The following is a 27,777-nucleotide window of genomic DNA, read 5'->3' as shown; positions in this document are numbered from 1 at the left end:
TCCACTGAGGCTTTTTGCTCTTTCTAAGTGTGCAGGTTGCAGCACACTGAGAAAGAGGAAACAAATAGGAGAAATGAAGATATTTCCCCTTGTTGCGCCTCCCCTGGAAAGGTGCATTATTTTGATGCATTCCTAGATTGACCAGTCTTGGTAAGTGTGGGAATGCACTAAAATCCGTGGGTGGATGAGTGGGAACACCCACAATCCACCCACAGAAGGCCTTCCCAGGGCAGATCAATGCAAGGCAGTGACTTGCGCTGTGTGTTACTCCAGATTTACCAAGCGATGCAGCGCCATGCAGGGTGGCCTTGCGTTGTTTGGTATATCTGACTTCAGTATTGTGTTGCCCTTGCGACACAATGCTTGATGCGAGCTCAATGCAAACCTATGATAAACCTGGCCCCAGTTTGCTTTGTTCATCCTAAGTGTGGCAGGGTATGCCCAGACGTGGGTCCCTTGCTCACTTTGCCACTGGATTCAAGCAAGCCGGGCTGAAGACGGCTGGAATGCCAGAAACCGGTCCTCGGTAGCTTGTTTCCGGGCCAGGTAGGGTGACCAACCGTCCGTAAATTTCACGGACAGTCCGTAAATTGGACCTCACGTCCGTTGTCCGTGAGGATCCTTTTAACGGACGCCGTTTGTCCGTAATTTTGGCCATCACAGGGAGCAGCGCTGCTCCCTGTGAAAAGCCTCGAGCCCCTTGATGCTGGCGCCTCGCACTCCTCCTCGGAGCACTAGAGCAGCCCCACCCGCCCTTTGTCACTCTGTATGGGGCTGATGATTGCCACATACAGAATGACAATGGGCCCATCCGAAGTGTTACCACATGCGGTGGGCCTCCTCCTGCCTCGGTCAAGGACAGCACATTTTGTTAGATGGAAGGAATGTGCAAACAAGCACAGGCTGCTGCAGAATCCAGTTCATTCAAAGAAGCTGGTGAAAAAAGTTGAAAAGAAGGGGCCCGGGCTAGAGTTCTTTCAGTCTCATCATTTTAGCAAAGTGCAGTTTCAATATTATATTGAACAAAGCCATGATTGCTGCATTTTTATTTTATGCATCTAACAACCACTGACAAAGCCAATACTTCTGGCTTGTTGTAGGTGTAACGTTACTTGTGTTATATATCTGGATAAAAAGACAGAAGAGGCAAAATACCAGTCCGGTGGCACACTATGCTAAGCACAGATTTTTAGCTTAGTTGTTTTAAGCCACCCGCCCTTAATTACTCAAACACCCCCTTTTGAGAGACGCCCCCTCCCCCCCTTTTTTCATCCAGCTTAAAGCCCTGGAAACAACACCATATCACAGTCGCCTCAAGTCCTAGCACTGCATCATGCATGACTCATGCCTTCCACTTTTTCAGACTGCCTATGTGCAGGGGCACAGTGAACCCTGCCCCACCCCACCCCTTGCTTTAGGAACTACAGCGAGGGTGCAGTTCTTGATGGGTCTCTTCTGTCTGGAACTCTGCAGGCGAAGACTCAGCTCATAATTATTATGAAAAGGTTTGCAAGTGAGTAAGTGAAGGGATGGATGGATTGGTGAATGGATGATTGAAAAGGTGAATAGATGGATAATGGGCCAAAGGATGGATGGATGAGTGAAAGGGTGGATGATCGGTGAGTGAATGGGTGGATGGATGAGTGAAACGATGGATGAGTGATAGGGTCAATGGATGGATTCACGAGTGGATGCGTAGATGGATAAGTGGCTGGATAGATGGAAGGAAGAATGGCTAAGTGAAAGGGTCGATGGAGAGAGAAAGGGAGGATGGATTGATGACTGAAAAGGTGAATGGGTGAAAGGATGAGTGACTGGATGGATGAGTAAGTGAAAGGATAGCTGGATGGGTGAAAGGGTAAATGGCTGGATGGGAGAGTGAATGGATTAGTGTACGGATGGATAGGCTGAAAAGGTGGAGGGATGGATGAGTGAAATGATGGCTGAAAAGATACACAATGGATAGGTTTGCAAATGGTTGAATATGTTTGGATATAAATGGGATTACTTATATCATATTGCGCGACCTCCTTTGATGTGTCTGTAAAACCTACCCTTTGTCCTGAAGATTTGTCCTGAATTTTGACCCCCTGTCCTGAATTTCGTCCTGAATTTTGACCCTTTGTCCTGAATTTTTACACTCACCGTCCTGAATTTGCACCCATGACAGTTGGTCACCCTAGGGCCAGGGAAGATATGACTTGGCAGTTCAGGTTAGATTGTTCCCATGAGGCACAGGGTCAGACTGTTTTGCATATAGCCATGACTGAACTGGGGTGGCAGATTGGGCTAAAGAACGGTGATGGATTAAACCCAGATCTTTTGACTGGGTGTGATTGTTTGATTGATTCAGATGCTCCGTCCATCACCACCCCCTTTTGTACCACTGTGTTCGCCATAAGTTGGCAGGGTATGCTCAGACGTGAGTCCCTTGCTCAATTTGCCACTGGATTCGAGCAAGCCGGGCTGAAGATGGCTGGAATGCCAGAAACCGGTCTCAGGATGCTTGTTTCCCATCCAGGGAAGACCTGGCTTGGCAGTTCGGGCTAGATTGTTCCCATAAGGCACAGGGTCAAGACTGATTTGCATATGGCCATGTCTGAATCGGGGTGGCGAAGTGAGCTAAAGAAAGATGATGGATTAAACCCAGATCTGTGACTGAGGGTGAGTGTCTGAAAAATGTCAGCGCTCCGACCATCGTCTCCTTGTGTTTGCCCAGATCTCCCGATCCAAGAGTGGCTGGAATCCTTCTCTGCTGCCACTGTGGAGAGTGCCAGATCACTGGCCTTTATCCCAGTCAACCATCCAGCCCTCCAGAAGCAAATCTCAGCCATGGCCGACAGCGCTCACCACCAGCTAAGACTGCTCTGCACCAGAAGGCAGCTCATTCCTGAGCAGGCCTTGAAACATGATGGAAACTCAGTCCTCTTTGATCTCCAAAAAGTGCCTCTAGCTTCTCGGAGAGCAGTGCTCCATGCAGCTGCCCGCATTGCATCAGGCCACAGGGAATTAGGCCACATATCTTCTATTCCTCACACTTTGCAACGGCCATCCTGTGATGCAACAACCCAATTTAATATTGCAGGCATTACACATAAAATCTTCCCCAAATCCCCTCTCTCCTACCTGGCTGGAAAACTGAAAATCGCTCAAGCTCAATGAGAATCGTTGCTCGCATCGCATCTGCTGACTTTACCTGTCTATCCTGTCACGATCCTGGTTTTTGTCCTCTCTTTTTTTCTAATGGAATATATTAAAGTGCTTGGAAGTGGTGTTAATCTCCTATGGATTTTGTGCTCCTCAATTAGACCTGCCAATTATTAGATTTGATGTTCAATAACAATTCAGATATGAATCTAGAGCACATTAGGCTGTATAATGAAGACTGACAAGAATTTAAAATGAAACCATAACAATTTATTGAAAGAGTCAAAGGCAAAGCAAAATAACTGAGTAGAATCAGACAACTAGTTATTTAAAAGAAGTAAAAATATGATGCTTGGAATAAAATGTAGAAAACAAAGAGGTGGAACTAAATACAGATTGGCACCAATAAATAAACCAAAGTTATAAATCAGAGGTCAGACTAACGTGAAGTCGCCTCCTGAAGTGAAGGGAGAGTGAGCCCGATACCCGCTGGCATAGGGTTCTTTTAAAATGTAAAATATCATAAAATCCATACATGAATACATAGAAGGGCTCAGTGATCTGGACACATCACCCTCCTTATCCTTTCCATGCGGGGTCCCACAGGGATCCTCGCTGAGCCCTACATTATGTAACCTTTATGCTACATCACGAGCAGCTCTGATCCATTCTTTTGGTTTTACTCTAACCTCTTATGCAGACAACACATCAATCGGACTGATTGATTGCCATTGCTGCTCGGTCTGAAAGTTGAACAAACGCCATTGAGCAAACCTTTATTCGAGCCATTGGGCTCCCCTCCCTTTCCTCGCTGGGGCACAGTGTGCCCTGCTACCCGAGATTCCCGAAAACAGCTTGACGGATCTCATCACAGAATACGGCCATATTAAGCCTCCACCTAGTATTGTGACTAAAGGCTTAGTTTAATACAATGGTTAAGACAACAACTGTCATTTCCTGTCCTGATGATGATGCCCTAGATTAAAATACGGCATCGAAACGTCGTCGACCTCTGAACCCCCAAATGCAATATATGACTGAAATATTATCATTTGCAGTGGAGTGTTGTAAAGAAATTTAAAATCTGTAACAACTGATTAATAGTATACAGATGCAATCTTTTGCTTTGCCCTCTTGGCCACTATTGTTTTGTTGTCTTGTCTCGTCTTGTATTGTAAGGGTCACGGCTGTGCCCACTTGATACTAAATGGTTCTTCCATTTTCTAAATCGAATAAAAATAAAAATTCTTGTCCGGCTGGACAAAAGTCATTTCACCTATCAAGTGTATGAAAATTGTTCTGTCTGTCCTCACAGACTATTTCCTTTCTAAAATAGGGACCACTGTTTTATAAAATATCATAAAATTCTATAACATAACCTGAAGGATGATAGAGTGTCTACGAACACATTGCCAGTACTATCCCGCAATTTCACATAACCTAGTTCCCACCCCTGGTGGGCCTTAGACACCCCAATAGATAGTATAAACATAGCTACTTGTTATACAAGTTCATGTTCTCATGAGAATCACTGTGGTGCCACTAGATGAAACCTTGGGAAGGGAGACATCCTTTACCCGCATGCGTTACTCCGCAGTGCCATTTCCCCGCAGTTTTTACACCGCAAAATCTTTTACAACGCAGTGCTTTATACCGCAAACTATTACAACACATGCCCCAAAGTAACGCCACTCTGGAGTTAGAATAGTAAATTGCGTTGTATTGGGGAATGAGTTGTAATCGTTTGCGATGTAAAACCCTGCTTTGTAAAAGATTTTGCGGTCTAAAAACTGTGGGGTAATGGCACTGCGGAGTAACTCATGCGGGGTAAAGTGTCCTATTCCCTTGGGAACAATCACCTTCAGGAAGGCAGTGTGTATGCAGAGTTCTGAGGAAAGGAACCTCAGTCTGTACCTGGACAGTAACATTACACCTCATAGCAGAGTTTACAAAATTACATAAATCATCTATGTGCAGAGTGGGGAAGACATGGAAAGATGGCCGTGTGCTGGGAGATGGTGGCGAGCAGAGCTGCCATTCGAGGCCTACATCGAGTAACATCGACAAAAACACAATTCGCTTGACAATGTTTTCATCTCAACTACATGTTAATTTTCTTTTGTCATGTTTATGTTCTTATGCTCAAAAAATAAAAACCCATCTCACTGGTAAGAACAGTTTAAGCCTTTGTTTTGCTGCTGCTAATATGTTGTTTCATGATTGTTTGTTAACCAGAACCTACTTCCTACTGTCTTGTAATGCTCTCCAATGCCATTGGGTCAAATCCATGCTATTTAAAAATCGCCAAAAAGACACAAAAATAAATACAAATTACGGTATAGCTAGCTGCTTCAAAGAAAGGTTCGTGCATTCTTAAATGTGGCAACTAGGTGGCAGCAGAGACTGCGCTTTTACAGCCTGCTGAAACAACCTGCACCCCTACACACGTTCCTTTTCTGTACTTACTCACCACCCCGAGGGTGGGGTTGTCATTTTATGTGTAACTTCCTGTTGCTTTTACTTCCTTCTTCGGGTGGGGAGGAAGAGGCGCTAATTGGACAGGGACAGACCCGCTGTCACCACAGGATTCTATTACAGGACAGGAGGCTTCAGATTATGCTTCTCAATCTTTACTGCATAAAACACAGCAGCCAATGAAAATGTATATTTTCAGTAAACATTAACAATAAACTTCATTACCCATGAACACCCATGAGTATAGGCACGCCCCCACAGTCCATAAGAACCCCTTGCGTGCTCCCATCATCCTCTTTCTTTGCTGCTCACAAGCCAGAGTTAAGTGTACCTTCCCTGTCCCCTCACTCTGCTTGTCGCTTTGGGGGTGTCTTGGGAGAAGTGTATGTATTAACTGACTAATGCGGGTGGTTCCGCTTATAGATTGAGGACTGGGGTGCTCTCTGGTGTGATTTCTATTTAGTTTGTGTGATTTTGGCAGGTTCGAGCGCTCACCTTGCGCTTCCTTGATTGGGCCGTCTTCTTCCAGGGGCTGCTCCCGTGGTGGAGCGAGCGCCTGTCAGCGCGCGGCTTCCGCTGGGGAGTGCGCGACTTTCAGCGCGTGTTTTCACGGTCTTTGGCCGGCGAGGGGCATTCCGCTTGCACCACTGGGGCCCGGTACCGGCTGCCTGAGGGCGCGCGGAGGCTTCCCTAATGCGCCCTGCGTTCAGGCCGGGTGGCTCACGGCCGACGCGCGCGCCCAGAAACGCTGACCATTTGGGCTGGTTTTTAGTTGGATTTGGTCGCGTTTTGGGCGGCGCGCCTCGGCACGTCTCCCTGGCTTTTTAGAACGCGCGTTTTGCGCGTTCTACACACCGGTTTGCCTCTCGTTTGATCGCCTGTGCTGGGTGTGTTATTTTGAGCGTCCAGAGTGAGCACACGCTCTCTAGATTAAGGACCTTGGCCACTGGCTTTATTGATTACAGCTTTGCTGAGGGGGTTTGGGTACAGTTGGTAATATTTACTAGTTGTGTGCAGTGGGCTGACCCCCCCCACCACCCCCATATACTGCCAGGGCTGTTTCCCTGTTCTCTTATTATTTCAACACCATGGAAGAATGGGTTCAGTACCCTGAAGATGGAGAGGCAGATGGGGAGGTAACTAATGAAGGGCAGCAGGAGGCTGTCCTCGAGGATAACATTGTAGAAGCCTTGGATGCCTCGGTCCAAGCTTCAGTGGATAAGGCCTTGGACCGGAAGGTCCCCCAGACTGTGCAGCAGGCACTGGCAGTGGCCCTACGCCCCATTCAAAAGCAATTGAAAGGCTTTGCTAAGCGCCATGGGTATGGGAAGCGCAAGCAGCAGAAACGCGATGTTCCCTCTACCTCGGCTTAAGTTCCTGAGGAGCGGCAAATGTGGCCGCATGCGCAGTCCTTAGCTGCCCTGCCGGTCAAAGATGTCCCTAGCCAGCCGCGTTCTGGAGGCAAGGCTACTAGTAAGCGCCTGGTGGTGGTGGACACGGATACCACCACCACCACGAATACAGATACCAATACGGATACTGATACTTCGGAGGAGCAACCTCCGCCTCCTAAGAAGGCCAGGCCGGCTCCCAAAGTGGTGGAGGATAAGACCCCTAAGGCCTTTCACTTCGATCCTTCGGATATTGTTCACCCTCGGTCTTCGGACTGGGTTCCTCCACCTGATGTGTCGGATTATATTCATGACCACCTCCGGAAGAGCTTCACCCGGGAGGTGCGCAACCGGCTGCGGTCGGAGTGCCCGCGTCCTGATATTCCGGACTGCGTCGCTGACACGCCGGAAATAGACGCAAGTATGCTGACATTCCTTAAAAAATTTTCAAAGGATCCTAAAAGAGGGCTTGACAGGGCCTGGCGGGGCTGTCAGGACAAGATGCTCGATGTCATAGGGCCCCTAGCGAAGATCCTAGAAATGGCCTTGGCGGCCAAACAAGGGGCGAATCCAGTGGATCCTGACATCCTGGCGGAATGGACTCAGCGCGCCATTTGTTTCCTGGGCAATGCGAATTGCGCTGTTTCTTCGGAGCGGCGCAAGTCCTTGCTGATGCGCATGGATAGCAATTTAACGGAGCTGGCGGAGGCAGAACCGGGCCCTCTGGCCGGGGGGTGTCTCTTTGGAGACAGGTTCGTGAAGGATGTCACCAAGTATGTAGGCACCTTCACCGCATTGGATAAGGCCCAGAGTGGTATTAAACGAGCCCTAACGCAGGGTGTTTTCAACAGGGCCGGGCGAGGCGGGGGTCGCTCGTCAGGCCGAGGGTTCCAGAGAGGCTCCCAGAGAGGTGATTTTGGCCGTGGCCGCGGCGAGTGGGACTCTACCCGCGGAGGAACCTTCTACCCATCGAGAAGAGGCTTCAACAAAGGCCGTTTCCAGTCGGGAAACAACAGGGCGAATTTCAAGGCCCATCAAAGTTCCGGTGAGTCTGACAGATGTGTCTTTCCTTCCTTTGGGGGGTCGCACGCAACATTGCCTGCCTCAGTGGCGAGTGTTGACCCAGGATGTTTGGGTCTTGCAGACTGTTCAGGGATTCAGGCTGGGTTTCTACTCCCAGCCGGCGCAAGCGTTTCCCCCGCCACCTCTCCATTTTTCCCAACTAGATCACAGTTTTATAGAGGCAGAGGTGGCAGACTTGCTGAGGAAGGGCGCGATCGCTTTTTGTCAGAGAAGTCCTCGCGGCTTCGCCAGCAATGTCTTTCTGGTCCAAAAGAAGGGAGGTGGCAACAGGCTTGTACTCAACCTCAGAGATTTCAACCAGCATCTGGTGTACAACCATTTCAAAATGGAGGGTATCCACATGTTAGCGGATTTGTTACAAGAAGGAGATTGGTTAGTGCGATTAGATCTGAAAGATGCTTATCTTTCTATTCCAATTTTTCCTCCACACCGCAGATTCCTGCAGTTTCAGTGGAACGGCCGGTGGTACGAGTATTTAGCTCTTCCTTTCGGTCTCTCCTCGGCTCCCTGGTGTTTCACCAAGGTAATGAAACCAGTGGTAGCCTTCCTCAGGGAGAGGGGAGTGCGCATGATCATTTACCTAGACGACATTCTGATCATGGCGCAGGACAGGTCAGTGTTGCAGCAACACTTGACCATGACTATTTCCTTGTTGCAAAGCCTGGGGTTTGTGATAAATCTAGCGAAGTCAGTGGTGACCCCGGCTCAGGTGATAGATTTTCTGGGGTTCACGGTCAATTCCCTCACGGCGCAGCTGCTTCTTCCACAAGCGAAGTTGAGGGACCTGAAGAAGGAGATCAGGAAACTACTGGACAGTCAATTGGTCTCGCTCAGAACCCTGGCCAGGATTGTAGGAGTCCTGGCGTCATCTATCCAGGCGATATTTCCAGGTCCTTTGCACTACAGAGCCCTCCAACGTCTGAAGATCAGACACCTTCAGAAGGGTCTCTCGTATACGGACTCGGTTCCGCTTACGGACGAGGTTCGGCACGAACTCCAATGGTGGCTAGGCCACGTGGATGCCTGGAACGGCAGAGCGATCTTCGGGTCGCGACCAGATGTGGTAATCGAGTCGGACGCCAGCAGATGGGGCTGGGGCGCGCGCTGTGGAGAGGTTTCCACAGGCGGCAGATGGTCATCTCAGGATCTGGAACTTCACATAAACTGTTTGGAATTACTGGCAGGATCGTTCGCGGTCCGCACGTTATCCCCGAAGCAGACATCATGTTGCATCCTCCTGCGCCTGGACAATGTGTCCGCAGTGAGGTATATCAACAAGTTGGGCGGCACGAGGTCGTCTCTTCTTGTCCAGATAGCCAAAGAGTTTTGGCATTACTGTCTACAGAACCAGATATCAGTCATAGCGGAGTACATCCCGGGTCAGGCCAACCAAGTGGCAGACTGGCATTCCAGACACTTGAGGGATTACAGCGACTGGAAGCTGCTTCCCCAGGTCTTTCTCTGGTTACAGGCGATTTGGGGTCCTTTTCAGACGGACCTGTTCGCATCCAGGTTGACGTATCAACTTCCCCGGTTCTTCAGCTGGAGACCGGATCCGATGGCAACGGCGACGGACGCATTTCTCCAGGATTGGTCGGTGGGGACCCAGTATGCATTTCCCCCCTTCCTGTTGATTCCCAGAGTAATGACTCATGTGATACGGCAAGCGGCGGAAATTGTCATGGTGACTCCGTGGTGGACATCACAAGCGTGGTTTCCCAAGTTGTTGCAGTGGAGCTGCGACCGCCCCCGGCTACTGCCGGATTTGAAGTGGTTGTTGCAGGGCCCTCGTCAGGAACAGCACCCGTTGCTGTTGGAGGGCAGGTTATCCCTGATGGCATGGAGGCTTTCAGGGGACAGTGGCAAATGCCAGGAATTTCGGACAAGGCTGCTGACTTTATCAAGCAGGCTTGGGCACCTTCCACCAGGAAGCGATACTCCGCTGCCTGGAAAAACTGGGTGGATTGGTGCATGGGACGACGTCTGGATCCCGTGGGGGCAGGATTACCCCAAGTGTTGAACTTTCTATCCGAGAAGGCGGCAGGAGGCCTAGCGTATCGTTCGGTCAACAACTTTCGCTCAGCCATCTCGGCGGGGCATGCCCTGGTGGATGGTAAACCAGTAGGCATGCATCCGGTTGTTTGTAAGTTGTTGAAAGGCATCAGGGTGGCCAACCCTCCCAAACCCAAGTATACGGGTTTGTGGGATGTCTCAGTGGTGATTTCTTTGCTCGACAGATGGCCGGTTAATTCTCTCCTGTCTCGGAAGCAATTGTGGGCTAAATTAGCCATGTTGCTTTGTCTATCCTCTTGCAGAAGATCTTCAGATGTCAGAGCGCTCGACGTAACAGGTAGAGTGTTTACCCCGGAAGGGGTTTCTTTTCATATTACAGGTCGTACTAAAACGATGTCTCGACATATATCTTATAATGCTTTTCCTGACAATGAAAAACTATGTGTGGTCCATTGTTTGAAGACCTACGAGGAATGTACTAAGGCCTTGCGGCCGCAGGGCTGTTCACAATTATTGATTTCTATTCAAAAGCCCTTTAAACCAGTGGCGGCTGCCACTATTGCTAGATGGCTTCGGTTCATTATGAAGGAAGCTGGTGTTGATACAAATGTTTTTGGTGCTCATTCAGTTAGAGGCGCGATGGCGTCCAAGTCATATGGTTTAGGATCCAGTATCCAAGATATTATGCATTGTGCAGATTGGTCCTCTGATTCCACGTTTAAGACGTTTTATTACAAGCCGGTGGGAGATATTACTTCTGTGGTATTTAAACAGCGTTAAACTAGCATAATCTGAAGCCTCCTGTCCTGTAATAGAATCAAAAATTTGCTAGCATTCGCGACAAGAATTTTCAATTCTATTAAGGACAAGGAGGCGAGGATTATCCCACCCGGCTTAATGTACTGTATGTATTAAGCTTACCCACCCTTTTATGCAAGAATTACGGGGTGTTGTTTCCTTTATTTCAGGATCGGATAAGAAGTCGGATTAATCGGCTCCGGAGATCAGGATGTTCCGCCTGAAGATGTTCTTCCACGTTGGAGGATTGTGACTGTTCAAGTTTTGTTGGACTTGTTTCGCCTCAAAGAAAGAGGATGATGGGAGCACGCAAGGGGTTCTTATGGACTGTGGGGGCGTGCCTATACTCATGGGTGTTCATGGGTAATGAAGTTTATTGTTAATGTTTACTGAAAATATACATTTTCATTGGCTGCTGTGTTTTATGCAGTAAAGATTGAGAAGCATAATCCTCGCCTCCTTGTCCTTAATAGAATTGAAAATTCTTGTCGCGAATGCTAGCAAATTTTTGATTCACTTTTCCAGGGCTGAGCTGGGGTTGTTGGGACCTCATTCTTTGAAACTGCGCTGCGGGTAAGTTAGATCGGTGGGCTGAGTGAGTGCTGCTGAGTCTGGATAATGGCAGTGTGTTTTTATCCTATCACAGCACCAGGATTACAAATTTCACAGTAGTAAGAAATCTCATATCTGGTGCAAGATGTACCTCCACTCCTGGCTTTTCATCTCATTTCACTGTGATTTAATGCCTGAGACTTGTAGTTCGAAATGGACAGATAAAACTACAAAGACCAGGATGCACAGGTTTTGGGGTGAGATGCCAAGAATAGTTAAGTAACAGATTTATTATACCTTTAAAAGTGCAGCCTTTCAACCGCTTTCCATAGTGACATGCCAATGTTTAGACTCATTAACTCGATATACAAATACATCTGATTAATTAAATCAAAATATCATTAGAATTGCTGGGGAAAAAAAGCGACGTGTGCAGGGACGTACATTAAGGGCCCAATTCACAAATATAAACTTAGACTGAGGTGTACGTCTACTACTTTTTGGTAATCACAAAGGTAAGTAACTTCTAGTAATTTTTTCAGTAGTAACTTTACTGATAGTAAAGTTACTAGTAGTAATTTACCTTTGTGAATACCAAAAAAGAGGTAACTTAAACTTAAGTAGTAAACTTCAATTTAAGTCTAAGTTTACTACTTTTTGAAATTCGCAAAGGTAAGTTACTACTAGTAACTTTACTACTTGGAAATGTTATTAGTAAAGGTACTAGTAGTTACTTACCTTTGTGAATACCAAAACGAGGTAACTTAAACTTAAGTAGTAAACTTCAATTTAAGTCTAAGTTTACTACTTTTTGAAATTCGCAAAGGTAAGTTACTACTAGTAACTTTACTACTTGGAAATTTTATTAGTAAAGGTACTAGTAGTAACTTACCTTTGTGAATACCAAACCGGGGTAACTTAAACTTAAGTAGTAAACTTCAATTTAAGTCTAAGTTTACTACTTTTTGAAATTCGCAAAGGTAAGTTACTACTAGTAACTTTACTACTTGGAAATTTTATTAGTAAAGGTACTAGTAGTAACTTACCTTTGTGAATACCAAAACGAGGTAACTTAAACTTAAGTAGTAAACTTCAATTTAAGTCTAAGTTTACTACTTTTTGAAATTCGCAAAGGTAAGTTACTACTAGTAACTTTACTACTTGGAAATGTTATTAGTAAAGGTACTAGTAGTTACTTACCTTTGTGAATACCAAAACGAGGTAACTTAAACTTAAGTAGTAAACTTCAATTTAAGTCTAAGTTTACTACTTTTTGAAATTCGCAAAGGTAAGTTACTACTAGTAACTTTACTACTTGGAAATTTTATTAGTAAAGGTACTAGTAGTAACTTAGCTTTGTGAATACCAAACCGAGGTAACTTAAACTTAAGTAGTAAACTTCAATTTAAGTCTAAGTTTACTACTTTTTGAAATTCGCAAAGGTAAGTTACTACTAGTAACTTTACTACTTGGAAATTTTATTAGTAAAGGTACTAGTAGTAACTTAGCTTTGTGAATACCAAACCGAGGTAACTTAAACTTAAGTAGTAAACTTCAATTTAAGTCTAAGTTTACTACTTTTTGAAATTCGCAAAGGTAAGTTACTACTAGTAACTTTACTACTTGGAAATTGTATTAGTAAAGGTACTAGTAGTAACTTAGCTTTGTGAATACCAAACCGAGGTAACTTAAACTTAAGTAGTAAACTTCAATTTAAGTCTAAGTTTACTACTTTTTGAAATTCGCAAAGGTAAGTTACTACTAGTAACTTTACTACTTGGAAATTTTATTAGTAAAGGTACTAGTAGTAACTTACCTTTGTGAATACCAAACCGGGGTAACTTAAACTTAAGTAGTAAACTTCAATTTAAGTCTAAGTTTACTACTTTTTGAAATTCGCAAAGGTAAGTTACTACTAGTAACTTTACTACTTGGAAATTGTATTAGTAAAGGTACTAGTAGTAACTTAGCTTTGTGAATACCAAACCGAGGTAACTTAAACTTAAGTAGTAAACTTCAATTTAAGTCTACTACTTTTTGAAATTCGCAAAGGTAAGTTACTATTAGTAACTTTACTACTAGTAAATGTTATTAGTAAAGTTACTAGTAGAGACTTAACTTTATAAACACCAAAAAGTAGTAAACTTAGACTTAAGTCTAAGTTCACCTTTGTGAATCAGGCCCGAAGTGTGAAGGGCAGTGGGTGTGGTTGGGTAAGGTGTGGCCTAAGGCTAGAGTGAAGGTTACAAGAAAAAGGGGAAGGCTAAGGGAAGGAGTGACACAGGGGCGCTCATGTAAATAAAATAATTCATTAAAAAGTAAAGGACGGGAACAGTCAAATAGTGAGTTAAATAGGCGAATATTTATAGGGTTAGTGAAAGGGAGCTAAAAGGGATGTTCCCCCCAAAATAAGAAATATAGTAATTCTGGAACTTATATTGGGAATACTGTAAGAAAAGAACAGAGAAATTCTAATAAAAATATAGGATCCCGAGATTTCACAGGGATTAATCACCCCTTTACTTATCGGTATTCTCAAGACTATTCACACTCCTGTGTCACTTCCTACTTTCCAATTTTTTTAATCGAAGAATACAATTCTGGAAGAAAGCAGGATATAGTGCTACAAGTCCATCAAGCTTCGGGGTGCATCACAAACATTACAAACTATTATGAAAACAGATGAAGAATTCAACCAGCATAAAACATAGACAGCATCACTGACCAGCCCCGGGGTGCAACTACACCTGAACTTCGGGGGGAGGGAGCTAGTGGTTCAAGACACCGTGGAGGGGTTAGCAATCACACAATGTGCTAAACGCAACCTCAGCACCAGTCTAAGAACAAACATTAACAAAGCCAAGTGCGAACGAATGCAAACCACATTTGTGCATGCCTTTATTTTATTTAAAGCCAGATGCGTTGGCTTTGCCAGTGCTTTTCCCTGAGACACTAAGCTCTGCTGTAGCTTCAAGAGTGCCCCCCAGACCTGCGAGCATCAGGTGTCTCATGTGTCTGCTCTTCAAGTCTGACACACAGAAAAGAAAGCACCGAAGCCTTATTGGAAAAGTGTCTTATCCAACTAAAAACTACACAGGCCTCAAAATAAACAAATGTTTCCAAGGAGCAAGAAGGAGTTTGTGGGAGATTCTCACAACGAACACAAGAAAGCGCTCTGACAGACACAGAGAAGAGACTGACATTAATCCTGGTAAAGGGTTGCTCATGTACTGGGATGAGAAATCATGTGGGGCTTCTGTCTGTACAAAATGAGGGTTCACCAAGAGCTCGAAAGGTAGGGGCATTCACGGAGTGGAATATCCAGTGCTTTAAATGGGCCGGTACTGTCCAGTACTGAGTACTGGCACTTTTTAGGGCTCGCCTGGTGTTGCAGCGCAAATCGCTGCCGCTAGCGAGCCTTATTGTCGTTGTCTTGCCTCCCCAAGTGGTACAGTCCGGTGCAGGAGCAGACACCGGTCTGTAAACGTGCGAGCCACAGGGAACGCCAACGTGCACGCCAACGTGCACGCTCACGGCGTCACGCTTCTGCCCTCCCGTGTCTCTTCCAAGGCGCACTCCAGGCCGACTTGTTATGACTTGGGACTGTGCGAGGCTACTAGTTTATAGGCATGGGGTGTTGCGCGAGCAGTGGGAGGTCCTGTGAGTCCAGATCAAGTCCTCAGTCAAGTACTGCCTGCTGGGCGTACTACAGACCCCAACAACGGTGGCACAAGTGCAACATAAATTCGTCTTGCTGGGACTGGTGCTGGCCATGCATCACTTTGCAATACGTTGGACGCGTCCCTGCCCCCCCCCACAGTTGGTCAGATTGAAATCAGACTTGCGTGAGTGGAGTATGGCGGAGGAGCGTTAGCTGAAATGTGTCCACACTGATGAGAGCACGTAGAAGGAGCTGGAGATATGGGTGATATGCTGGAAGGACTGGTAGCCGAGGAGACGCAGCAAGCTGCACCCTCTGGGCGTTCACAGGTCACAGAGTAGGCTGTGCACCCGGGGGCCTCAATGGCGGATTCCCTAGATCGCTGAACAGTGTGTAGCTGAGTCTGAGTGTTTGAGGTTGTGTGGATGTGTGAATGGGCAGATGAGGGGGGAGTGTGTGAGTGTCTATAATTGTATATCCATAGGCAGAGTCTGATTGGGAATAGGTCTATCTCTGCTGTTGCTGCAGGGGTTGTGTGTCAGTGGGAGTACAGTAGTTTTCGGTGGGTGGGCTCTGAATCTCCTTGGCCATCTGGCTCCTGCCTCCCGGAGAGCCCCCCCCCCACCCTTAGTGGAGGATGACTTAGCCCTCACCGAGACCCCTGTGTCCCTGAATCTGCCCTCCCCCCTTATGTACCACTGCCCTGGGAGGACAAACACTCGTTGGTGTGCTACTGCAACTACTGTTAGTTATTGCATTATTGTTTGGAGGGGTTTATTCTTTAAATTCATGCATTGTTTGCTTCCTATCCCGCTACAGCATGATATTCTCGCACTACTATGCACCTGCGCTGCGCCAGTTGTGATTTTATTGCATATGGTTGGGGTTTCCCAAGACTGCCTGCTGAAGGGAGCCATGGTCTACAACATTGGATTACCAGAATGTATGCTTCTTGTATAATGCTGGCTGTATCAGGTTATAATGTACTGCCTGTTGTGCTACTGCTTACTGTATGTTCCATTCTGTGGTATTTTACACTGTGCGATTACTGAATTAATACAAGTTAAAAAAAAAAAATAGTACTCTTAAGCCTAGGGCTGTTGTTAACTGATTATCTGTGATCCCGATGTGAGCAGAAATGCAAATTTCCACCCAATCTGTTTTATGAGAAATGTCACAAGACTGTACCCTCACAGACATAAATTGGCCAATCAAAACCCAGTGGAATATGTCCGCTAAAAAAGTGTTCAGAATATGGTCAAACATCCAGTAAGCGATGCAGTTTCTGAATAAGTTCCACATGGTCAAATCATCTGTAATGGTAATTCTGGGTGCAGTTTTATTGTTTCAGTATTACAGCGGATCTCGTAAGGCTGGCCTTAGTGCAGTACTGGGGTACTGAACTTCCATTGAAATGCCCCCAAAAAGTCCCTGGTGCCATATTGCATAAACTTTGCACTGCCGCAATAAAAAGTTACTTCTGTCACTTGCAGCTGACAGCGGAAAAACATGTAAAATACACCTAATATATTTACTCAGTTTCTCTCAGTACAAGTCAATGTAACATGACCATGTGAGAGAAACTTGCTATTCTCAGCGAATATTTATTCAATGTGCAAAAGTCGGGGTCTTCCCCCTCAAGGATATGCAGGATGGCCTTAGAGTGGAGATATCATTCAGGCTCTCATTAAGAAACCCTGCTACAGATGACTGGGCTCTAGAGAGAACCCACAAACAAGCATTTGTAGTACAATAGGTCTCGCAGTTACTCGAGTTTAAGCAATTGGCATTGTAAATGACAATGTCTTTTATTTATGTTTTTAAAACAAAAACAAAAATAAAAGGAATTTTTATTTGCAATGTCAATAGCTCCAACTCGCATAAATGCGAGACCTATTGCATTGCAAATGCTTGATTATTTTGCAAGGGAGAGTACCTGCACTTCTCAGGAGAAATGCGATACTTTTAATTGGGGAGTACTGGCACTTATCAGAAACAAGCAGGTATTCTGGCACAGAGTACCTGCACTTCTATTTTTCCATTTCAAGCACTGGGAAAACCTGTACCCAATGTTCACATGTATGTGCTGAAATGTATGTAAAAGTTTACATTATGGGGCGAGATCTCAAGTGGAGTCTTAAATCTATAAATTATACACATTCCCACTGGCTTCTCACTTCTTTAAAGTGTAGGCTCAGTGAGAGTATGTGATTTGCTCAGAACAGCACCATTTTCAGACTCAAACCAGGTTCCCCCGGTGTCCAAAATGTTTCTTTGGAGATCGGTACCCGCCAGCACTGGCATCACCCACTGACAAGGTGACAGCCAGACGTCTGGTGAAGAAGAGAGCAAAAGGAATAGATGAAATATGCTGTATAGTTTTCCTTAGCATCATTGTTATGCTGCTTGTTCACACATCACTCACTTTGCCATCACACATTTCATGCTCTTCTCTTCTTTCCCATCTGTCACATTCTCCTCTGCTTTCCTTCTCCTCTTTTCCCTCCATGTTCTCTCTCAGACTTCCACTCTCTTCTCTGGCACTTGTCTCTCTCTCCACTATTCCTTCTGTCTGTCCCTTCTCGCTCATCCTTCCTTCCACCTTCGCAACTTTCCATTAGAGACAGGCCATGTTGGAGGCTAGCTTGAGTGAGAGGCCTGTGGCCCCTCCACATCATTTGAGCTGGTGCCAGGTATCACAAACCCCCCAGATCAGCTTTTGCACTGGTGGCATGAAAACAAAAATAGCTCAACTTGGCCTGTGACCTGGATCACCTCAGTCTATGAAGGAATATGATTCCGTTTGTGCAGGGGGTCATCTCCATGTATACAGGGAATCAGCCCCTGTTCAGGGCAAGAAATCAAGGTCTTATTTAGAAGCCCTTGCGCCGCCGGTACGTCACTTTTCCCAGGGCTTTAAGTGGGCCGGGTCTCCCCGGTGCTGAGCACCGGCTGTTTTTTAAAAGGGGGCCCCAAAACGGGTCTCTAACGGGCTCTGTTTTGTGCCCTGGCACTGGCAGTCTGTTTTTTTTTCGGTCTGCAGTGACAGCAGGCACATGGATGTGTGCTGCTCACACTGCTCACTTCTCACTAGTGGAGAAGTTACGTCATGACGTCATGCCAGGTGAGCCTTGTAGGAAAAGGGAAATCCTTTCAAGAGAGTCATTGTTCTTTTTGTTAGTAACAGGGGATTCATGGGACAATATATAAAAAACTGCAGAGGTTATTATTGGCCCTCGAAATGCACTGAATATACACTGGTGTACGTCGAAGCGCTTGGTTAAACATTGCCGCCCAACCTCCGGGGTGTGGGCTGAATGGCTGTGTATATACCCGAGGAGACCGAGGGGTTTTATTCGGGCCAAATTGAAAGTGCTTGACTATTGTGTAAACTGATAAATTTGAATCTGCAATAAAAATAAATTAGTAAAAAAAAAAAAAAGAGAGTCATTGTCTCTCTGGATTTCCCTTCTCTTTTTGAAACTCAGGAGCAGCAACATTGTCGTGGTGTCAGCAGGGCTTCAACTGGAAGCTTTTTTTCTTTTACTTTTTTTTTCTTTTTATATACAAACCATAGTTGCTGCTTATTTATCATATGCAACTAACAACCATTGACAAAACGAATAGTCCTGGCTTGTTGTAGGTATGATGTTACTTGATGTATCATATATCTGGATGCAATGACAGAAACAGAAAAATACAAGCCCGGCGCACACTATGAAAAGCACAGATTTTTAGCTTACGTGTTTTAAGCCACGCCCTTAAGTGCATTGGCCACACCCCTTTAAGAGGCCCCCCAATTTTTTCAGCCCACTTAAAGCCCTGACTTTTCCCCATATTAAAAGTGATGCACCGGCGGCGCAAGAGGCTTGTAAATAAACCCCCAACTGTCTGTAAAGGAGCTCAGCAGCACATCTGTATGCGCTGTGCTCTCACATGTGCTTCGACTCTGCTCTATCCATACAGGTGTTCAGCACTATGTATGCGGGGACTCGCAGGAGGATGGGGTCTATTTGTGACAGTGTCCCACTCTTACCATATGTGCAGTAACTAATTGTGTCTGTGCAGGAATTATTATCTGTCTTCTTGGTGTTCATCCCTCTCTCCAACCGACCAATCAACTTAATTGTTGCTTCCTCTCCTTAATAAAACAGGCTCTGAAGTGTGCTATTCGATGCCAAGGCATCGATCCTCTTCGCCATTGTAAAGATCCTTCAGGCAGTCAAAAGTGAAGTAAAGGTCCTTTATTTAGGTAATAGGTAACACCTCAGACTGCTAGTTCCACCTTCAGCGCAGACAGCAGAATAAGTGCTTGACAGGACCAGAGGTATACATTCCAAGCTGAAGCTTGGTAATCAGAGTTCCAGAACTCTGAAATAAGATAGCTAGAAAAGACTTACAATGGCTGATAATGTGACATACAATACAGAATATCACACAGTCCTACCCTTCGACTGGTGCCTTGTGCTGCTTTGCTCTGCAGTTGAACCGCTCATCTCCATTGACCTTGTCTCTTAAAGAGAAGTGTGGCTCACTGGTTAGAGGAGGCAGACCTGGAAGCAGAGGTCAGCCCGGGACCAGGGTTCAATTCCCGGCTCGGCGGGGTCTTGAGTCCTAAAATGTCCATGGACTCGACGATTCTCGCTCCGGTGCCTACTCGATTCACGGGTTCACACTCTGCGACTCTGGGCAATAGCTTGCTTAATCTCCACAACGGCCCCTCGTGGCGGGATGCCTGGCTTTCACCTTGTGGATACCCTGCCGGGCTTATCTCACAGGGGAATACCAGGACGGGTTCCCTAAGCAAGCGCTTAGAAACCGCTCGGTGATTTGCGCTATATAAATTCCTGTACATTTACATTTACATTTACATAAACCATTCTCTATCGCAAACTCTCTTCACCCCCATCTTCCTCACCATCGACCAGTGGCATAGCTAAGCGGGGGGAGGTGGGGGCGGAACACCCCAGGCGGCATGAGTTTTGGGGGCGGCGGCTGGCCCCTCTCCCTCTTACCTGCAGTCGTCACGGCCACAAGAATCGTCAGCACCCCCTCAGTTAAATGTCAGGAGTGGGAAGCGGCAGCTGGAGAGGCAGCCGCATTTGTGGAGAGTGACTACAGGGATGGAAGGCATGATGAAGAGTGCCGGGGTCCAGGTGACGGCCTGCGGACAATGCGACGGTAATCGAAATGCACTGCAGGACATGCGAAGGAAACAGCAGGTATTGGTTGAAAAGCAAAAGGCAATGAACAAACATACAACATTTGCACTCTTGCCCCTGGGCGCCAAGCTAGAGCTTTAAACTCCACGCCTCATGCAGACATTGAAAACAAGCACTGGCAAAGCCAATGGGTCTCGCCTATGCAAGAGGGACTGGCTTTACCAATATAGTTTAGCCATGTTGCGCACCAGCTTGGCTGCTGGTCAGCATGGCTGAAAGTTAGTGGCGTAAAGCAGAGTGGCTTGGAGTGTTGTACATTAGATTGCCGTGGAGTTTAATAGAGTGGCGTAGAGTGTGATGAAGTGGCACAGAGAGTTTTGGAGTGGTGTAGAGTAGAATTGAGTAGCGTGGAGTGAAGTGCAGTGGCATAGAGTGGAGTGGCATAGGGTATTGTGGAGTGTCATGGAAGGAGTAAAGTGTTGTAGAGTGGAAGAGCGTAAAGTAGAGTTAAGGGTCGTGGAGTTGAGTGCTGTAGAGTGGAGGAGAGTGTTAGTGGAGTAGACTGCAGTATAGTAAAGTGCATGACGTCTACCATCTCCCTGTATGAAAACACATATTGTGCTTGTGGGAGATGTAGTCCATATATCCTGGATGGATGCAGTCTCAAATTACTGCTCGTTCCAAGGCTCTACCATGAGCCTCGTATGTGGAGCTGCGTGATGGATGAGGACAGGAGTGATGTTTGGGGCTCATGGTAGAGCCTTGGAACGAGCAGTAATTTGAGAGTGCATCCATCCAGGATATATGGACTACATCTCCCACAAGCACAATATGTGTTTTCATACAGGGAGATGGTAGACGTCATGCACTTTACTGCTGGCCCCTGATGAGGAAAATAAATTTCCGAAACGCGTCGGGCCTATTTCAAACACGCAACTGCCCATACCAACTAACGCTTTGGGGAAGGCGCACGCAGGCTCGGGTGCTACCCGCTACTTGGACAACCCCATGGAGCGTAATATATATATATATATATATATATATATATATATATATATATCCTGGACACTCGAACCACTTCCAAATACCGCACACGGCGGTTTAGGCGAGGAAAGAGACACGGACCTCAGCAGTTTTTCTGGGCAGTAAATCTTCTTTATTCAGAGCGACCCAACACACACAACGAGTTTCGAGCCCTGGAGCCCTTGTTCACGTGTAAAACAGTGAAAACGCCATCTACCGTTTAAAATTACTGGCAACCACACCCATTGTCGGACATCACAGGTCACATAATAATGCGTATAGAAAAAAGACTATATATGTCACAGAAGTAATTCTGTAGTTCCCTTATTAGTAGGCAAAGCAGCTACATATAGCACAATCTCCATATTTGAACATGTTACTATAAATATAAAACATGTTATGTGCATAAATGTCATTTTCCCGTAAAAATAAAAATAATTTTTACATGAATCTTATTGGAAAAATATAGTATATATATATATATATATACATATATATATATATACCCAGTTGAGTTTCTGGTTTGTTACCCTTACTCCCGCATCCAGGAACCCTACTCTTCAGAACTACATTTTTCTATTGCAATCCTCCACGGTCACAGCTATTCCTTCTACCAGACAGCAAGATGCAGCTTGGAGGCTCTTTGGTGTTTTCTGAAGGTGGATGCACATCTGTGAGGAAACTTGCTCCTGAACCTTTCTCTGTCCTTTACCTAGCTGCATCTTCAGTGTGCCTGCTCCCACACCCCTTGGACCCACAGTGTTGTAGCAAACGATGGTCCCTGCGTAGGTATGGTGGCCCTTCATGTTCACTTAGATACACTGAAGGTCTAGCAAGGTTTAGACAGTCCCACATCCACTGGGAAATATGTAAAAAAGGATTGGAAAGGTGTTTCCATTGCTCCAAGTTATGCTCAGCAGGTTAATGTAATATGGTGCATTGACGCCTTGTTAGCTTATGCTGGAGAGACTATCACTCTCTGTCACACTAGAGACTTGCCACTTTCCAGAGACGTCTTTGTTGGCATTAACTATAAAGCTTTAACCTACAACTCCCATTCTCTGTCTTCATTCTCCAACAGGTTGGAGAGGTGGCAAAGCGGCACACAAGAGGGCATGGCCAGTGCAAAGTGTGTGGTGGTGGGAGACAGTGCAGTGGGCAAATTGTGCCTCCTGGTTAGCTACACAAAAGATGTATTTTCAGCCTACGCCCGCCCCAGCTTCTCAGACACCGTTGTCCAAGTCACAGTGGATGAAAAGACTGTGAGTCTGCACCTCTGGGATACGGCACCCCAGGAGGAGTACAATAGTCTACGGGTACTCTGCTACCACAATGCCTCCATCGGGGTCATCTGCTTCTCCATCGCGAGCCCTCCATCTTTCGAGAATGTGAGGCATAAGTGGTACCCAGAAGTCAGACATCACGACTCCAACATCCCTGTCCTCTTGGTGGGCACCAAGAAAGACCTAAGACACAACCCAGAGGTCAATGAAGAGCTTCAGGAAAAGAGCCAAGCACCTATCACCCCTGCGCAAGGTGTGAGCCTTGCCAAGGAGATCCGTGCCGTACGGTACATGGAGTGCTCTGCGTTCGACCAGGAGGGTGTTCGAGAAGTCTTCTTGGAGGCAGCTAAGGCTGTGCTTAACCCTTCACCGAGGAAACAACCCTGCTGCCTATTGTGAAGAGTGGACAAAGGTGAAGGATTTCGAGATGTTCAGTTTGTGACTTCCACCGTGGATCTCCGTGATTTGTGAAGTAATAGAGATGGTTGGAAGAAAGTGGGTTGTTGGTGGCGAAAGATGTAGGTCCTTCACAATTAAGGAATTCGCAATCTCCCATCTACAGGGGCCAAACTATACCCCATTGTAGTGCTCGTCTTTCTCAGGTTAGCGAGGCAGAGCCGTCCAAGGCCCACTCAAGGGAGGTGGTGTGGGCTTGTACCCCTGTCTGTAGGCTACAACCGACACACAATAAATCCAGTGCTCTTACTTATAAAAAGGAAAAGTACCTTATTACTCACACACTACTGAATGCTATGCATTAATTTACACATATATAAATGATGGCAGGTGAAAATACCTATTGCGACTTTCTCCAGACAGTCTGCACCCCTGGCGAGGCCTGATCCCTGGTAACTACAATACACCACACGTAAACCAGACCTACCATGATGGGGTGTTGTTATAAAAAGGCAGGCCTGCTGGTTTTGTCAGTTTGTCACTACATTCATAAGCAGAGAAATATGTCATAATAAAACCATGCAACGCCATTAAACTGCTATGGATGATACCTCTTACAATGACATTCATTTAGGCCTGTCATGAACCCCCCCTAACCTTGTGACTCGTAAACATTTCAGTGATCTTCACTACACCATGTAGTGATTGTTAATTTTGCGATTGTCATTAAAGCCTTTTCATAACTTCCATTGAAACACATGATTATCTATTCATTTTGTAATTATCAAAACATTTAAGGGAAATGTCTGCATAAGTCTTTTAATTCCATTTAACATGCTGCAAATGCATCCTAAAGGGCCAACGACAAAGGTCTCCACATTACAGAAATACTTAACCAACTCTCCAGCCATAAGTGTCTTTACTGATAAAGTGACTTTTTCCCGTGGTCACCAGTGTAACCCCTGAGGAGACTTAGGGTGACTATAAAGAAGGTTCTTTTAAGGTCTCCTGTGGTCTTGACTGCACTCCTTCCAGCCCACAAACACTCTGCTCTCCAGTGGTGGTGTCCCTGCCCTCTCTAGGGCACCACAGAGAAAATATGCAAATTTAATTGCCCAGTGCAAAGGATTATGGGGCGCTCCATACCCCAGCTGATACACCCCCCGGCAAGCTTATTGATGCGGCTGAGGGCTTTTCTTCAGATGTTTCTTTTAATGTTTTTTTGTAACAGGTACCACAGTTGCAGTTTGTCCACCCATATGCATTATTTTCATTGGGGGGCTGTCTGGTGGGGTGGGGGAGAGGTTCAGCAGATCCTGGGAAGCAGGCGCTGGAGCTGGCTTTGCATTTCCCTCCCGCCCGTGGGTGGGAGCAGCTGTACCGGTGCTCCTGCCCCCTCTAGACATAGGCAAAGGGGCGAGGGTGAGCACCTGGCTCTGCCCCTGGGGCGCTGGTCTGCCCTGGATGCCTCTTCAGTCCCCTGGTACATTAGGCCCCTGGGTACATGTCATTGTTTTTTTGTCTGTTGTCATTAGCTCTGGTCTATGGAGGGAGGGGGGAGGGGGGTGGGGTGGTTCTCATAACAGAAAGCTTCACTGGGGATGGGGCCTCCTGCACCCCTCTCCCGTATTTCAGATTGCTCACATTGACCTCAGGGCTCCTTGGCCCCCCCCTCCCCAGGGGTATCCAGAGAACCAGAAGGGGAGCTCTACCCTTTAAATGCCAGACCCCCAAACCCACCAAACTACTTGTAGTTTTTTGGGCCCCACTGGGCTGATTTAAGTGATTTTGGTGTTCTTCTGCCCCTGGTGGCCAACTCTAACCAAACAATAAGATGGCTTATCTTGGGCCTACTAGCCCCAACATTTTGTTTTCTTCTGGGAGCTTGATTTTCTGTACATCTCCATGCGCAGGACGTGTCCCCCTTATGGACACCCACCACCTCTCCTGGGCTCGGGGGCTTCCTCAGCTGCACCCCCAAGGCACCATACTCTCCCTGTCTGCACTCCCCAGGACTTGGCACCTCCTAGCCACTTGCAAGGCACCTGTATGTCAGCAGGAGTCAGAAACATCTTCCTTTTGGAGGTCACACACCTGCAGGACCAGTTCACGGAACATAAGAGGAACCTTCCAGCAGGCCCAACCCTTTACTTTCCCCCAGAGGGCATAAGGTGCCCTGGGCCACTGGCTCTGGAGAAGCAAACCTTGCCCCTGGGTGCCAGCTAATGTCAAAAGTCCATGAATCCATTCTTGAGGTAGTCATTTTTTCTTTTCCAGCTGGGCATTCTTCTGTTGTCGCTTTCCCCAGGTCCAGAATGTTCTCAAAACTCTTCCCTTGTGCAGGGGGCTTTAAGTGGCACTGGAAAGTTCTACAAGGTAGGCACCTCTACACAATCCTAGGGTGACACGTCTTTACTCCTCCATTCAACAACCCTCCTGGACAGCATATTGGGGAATTTCCAAGATTATCATTTTCAATAAATACCCCTAGGTATGGTCATTCATCTAAAAGATTCTTTTAGATGAATGACCATACCTAGGGGTATTATGTAAGCTAAATCATAAATGTGTAGAATGAGTGCATTTGATCCAAGTTTTTTTATATAAGTCTCTTTTTAATTCTTTTTAGTGTTGTTAAAAGTGTTTTATTGCAAATGACGGTCTACCTGATGAAGGCAGTGGCCGAAACGTGCGTAGTGTTCCAACCCACCGCATTGCCAACTTCAATAGTCCTCTAAACCAACTAGTCATTTGATGTTTTTGTGTTTTTTGTGTTTGTCTTTTCTGCTTTATGAATGTTATTAAATATATTTATTGAACATGATAAGAAAAATCTGAACTAATCATATATCAGAAGAAAAAATATGATAAAGATAAAATGAAAATAGAAATAAAAAAAGTTGTTATAATTTTTTCATAATTCTGCTATTTATTGTTGTTCATTTATATTATTAATTGCACTTCATTGATATAGAGTTTTGCCCCACAGGAAATGGCAGTTGTTAAATAGATTGTTTGCTACAATTCTCTTTTCCAAAGGTTATTATTCCCTATGTGTAGTGAACGCATTATAAGTAGGGGTCCCCTGTTTTCTCAAATATTAATCGTCTGCTTCTCCATCGCCAGCCCCTCGTCTTATCGGAATGTGACACAAAAGTGGTAATCAGAGGTCAGCCGTCACTGCCCCAACATACCTGTCCTCCTGGTGGGCACCAAGAAAGATCTAAGACACAACGCAGAGGTCATCAAAGAGCTTCAGAAACAGGACCAATCCTCAGTCACCTCACAACAAGGGGCCACCCTTGCCAAGGAGATCCATGCTGTCCGGTACATAGAGTGCTCCACATTGAACCAGGAGGGCGTCAAAGAGGTCTTCACGGAGGCAGCCAAAGCCGTGCTCAACACCGGCCAGAAAAAAAAAAAAGGTGATTGCTGCCTGATGTGAAATAGAGATCATATAAAGAGATATATGGTGGCCAGAGAGTCTGCTCCATGACAATAAAATACCAGAAGCACATGAAGAACTGACTTCCATTGTTGCTGAATAGACCTAATTTCCAAAGCATAGGCTACTCAGCTGCAGAAAGGAGCACTGAATTGAAATTGTTTGGTTTTGAAACCCAGAGGAGCTACATTCCTCTAAATAGGTCCCATACATGGATTCTGATCCTTGGTGCAAACTCAGTTGGAGTAGTCGCACCCAACCCAACTAGCAGTGCCGCCAGGAAACGACATGGTGATCGTTTTGGCAGCGGTCGGAGTGGGATATCCCAGCATGCACATTGTGAGCTGTGCCTCTGGATTCGGTCCATCTTTTGCAGGAAAACATATGGCTTTGCGTCGTCCTCATTGGTGCTGTCTCAAGAAGAGCAGATGCCGCTGGGTGCATGATGAGCGCAGACTCAGGAGTGAGCTACCTGCACTATGGCAGAAAGGAGTGACAATGAATGATTGCCCATGGCACCTTCTATGACTTGAAAAACTGTTTGAAAACTATTTTGATGTGGGTTTGGGGCTGACTTGTGTGAAGGTGGCATTGATGACAGCCATTACTTTCTAGCTCTGCACCTCGATTGCTCACCTCATAGTGTGGGTGACTCCCTCTGCTACTTGGTGTCAGTGTCTGAGGTTCAGGAATTGCTATAATAGCGTAAGCCGTAAGGTGTTTCTATCAAATATAAAGTTTATTGCATACTGTTTATCGTTCGCATGTCAATGGTATGCACCCAAGGATGTTCATGCTCATGTGAAGAAATGTGGTCATTCATTTCCTGGATTGTCCTAGGTCAATTTTGTATAATTGTAACATAAGCTATAACCAGTTTATAACCAGAGCAATGGTTTGGTTTGCATATGCGTGTGCGTCAAGTATATGGGCGTGCAATCTCTATTCCCATACCACCTCGGTAACAGCGGTTGAGGTCCTAGTGTGCACCCAGGGGTCAAAGTCAACAGTTGTGCAAATGTCCTGGGAAAGGGATCTTCTCCCAGAGGCATGCTTCGCTGAGTTTAAATCTTCTGCAAAAAGGACCCCTTTATAGGACCTGCAACCAGCAAGTTTCCTTTGGACACACCAGAGAGAGCAGTGTAGGCAGGTTACTGTAATTTGCCTCCCATCTGCACACTGTGCTCATCGCCACTCCCTCTGCACACTGTGTTAATTGCCACTCCCCTGTGCGCACTGTTTCATTGCCCCCTCCCTCTGCATGCTGTGCTCATCGCCCCTCCCCTCTGCACACTGTGCTCATCACCACTCCCCTCTGCACACTGTGATCATTGCCCCTCCCCTCTGC

At 46.1% G+C, this 27,777-nt stretch overlaps 1 protein-coding gene across 2 annotated transcripts; it reads left to right on the top strand.

Annotated features, from left to right (window-relative positions):
• Window positions 1-5,691: 5,691 nt before the first annotated feature.
• Window positions 5,692-27,128, top strand: LOC144773562 (rho-related GTP-binding protein RhoG-like). Of its 2 annotated transcripts, XM_078658661.1 has the most exons (3): window positions 5,692-5,737; window positions 11,423-11,480; window positions 22,387-23,594. In XM_078658661.1, exon 3 carries the CDS (start codon window positions 22,421-22,423, stop codon window positions 22,985-22,987), a length of 567 nt encoding a protein of 188 aa, XP_078514787.1. In that variant the 5' UTR covers window positions 5,692-5,737; window positions 11,423-11,480; window positions 22,387-22,420; the 3' UTR covers window positions 22,988-23,594. The 2 variants fall into 2 exon arrangements, 1 of the variants encoding a protein (XP_078514787.1); XR_013600007.1 differs by lacking the exons at window positions 5,692-5,737; window positions 22,387-23,594 and adding an exon at window positions 26,111-27,128 and having other exon boundaries at window positions 11,418-11,480.
• The last annotated feature ends 649 nt before the right edge of the window (window positions 27,129-27,777 follow it).

This window comes from Lissotriton helveticus, chromosome 8 (genome assembly GCF_964261635.1).
Source record: "Lissotriton helveticus chromosome 8, aLisHel1.1, whole genome shotgun sequence".
NCBI lineage: Eukaryota > Metazoa > Chordata > Amphibia > Caudata > Salamandridae > Lissotriton > Lissotriton helveticus.
The sequence above is the reverse complement of the archived record's forward strand: the minus strand, read 5'-3'. Positions and strand labels throughout refer to the sequence as shown.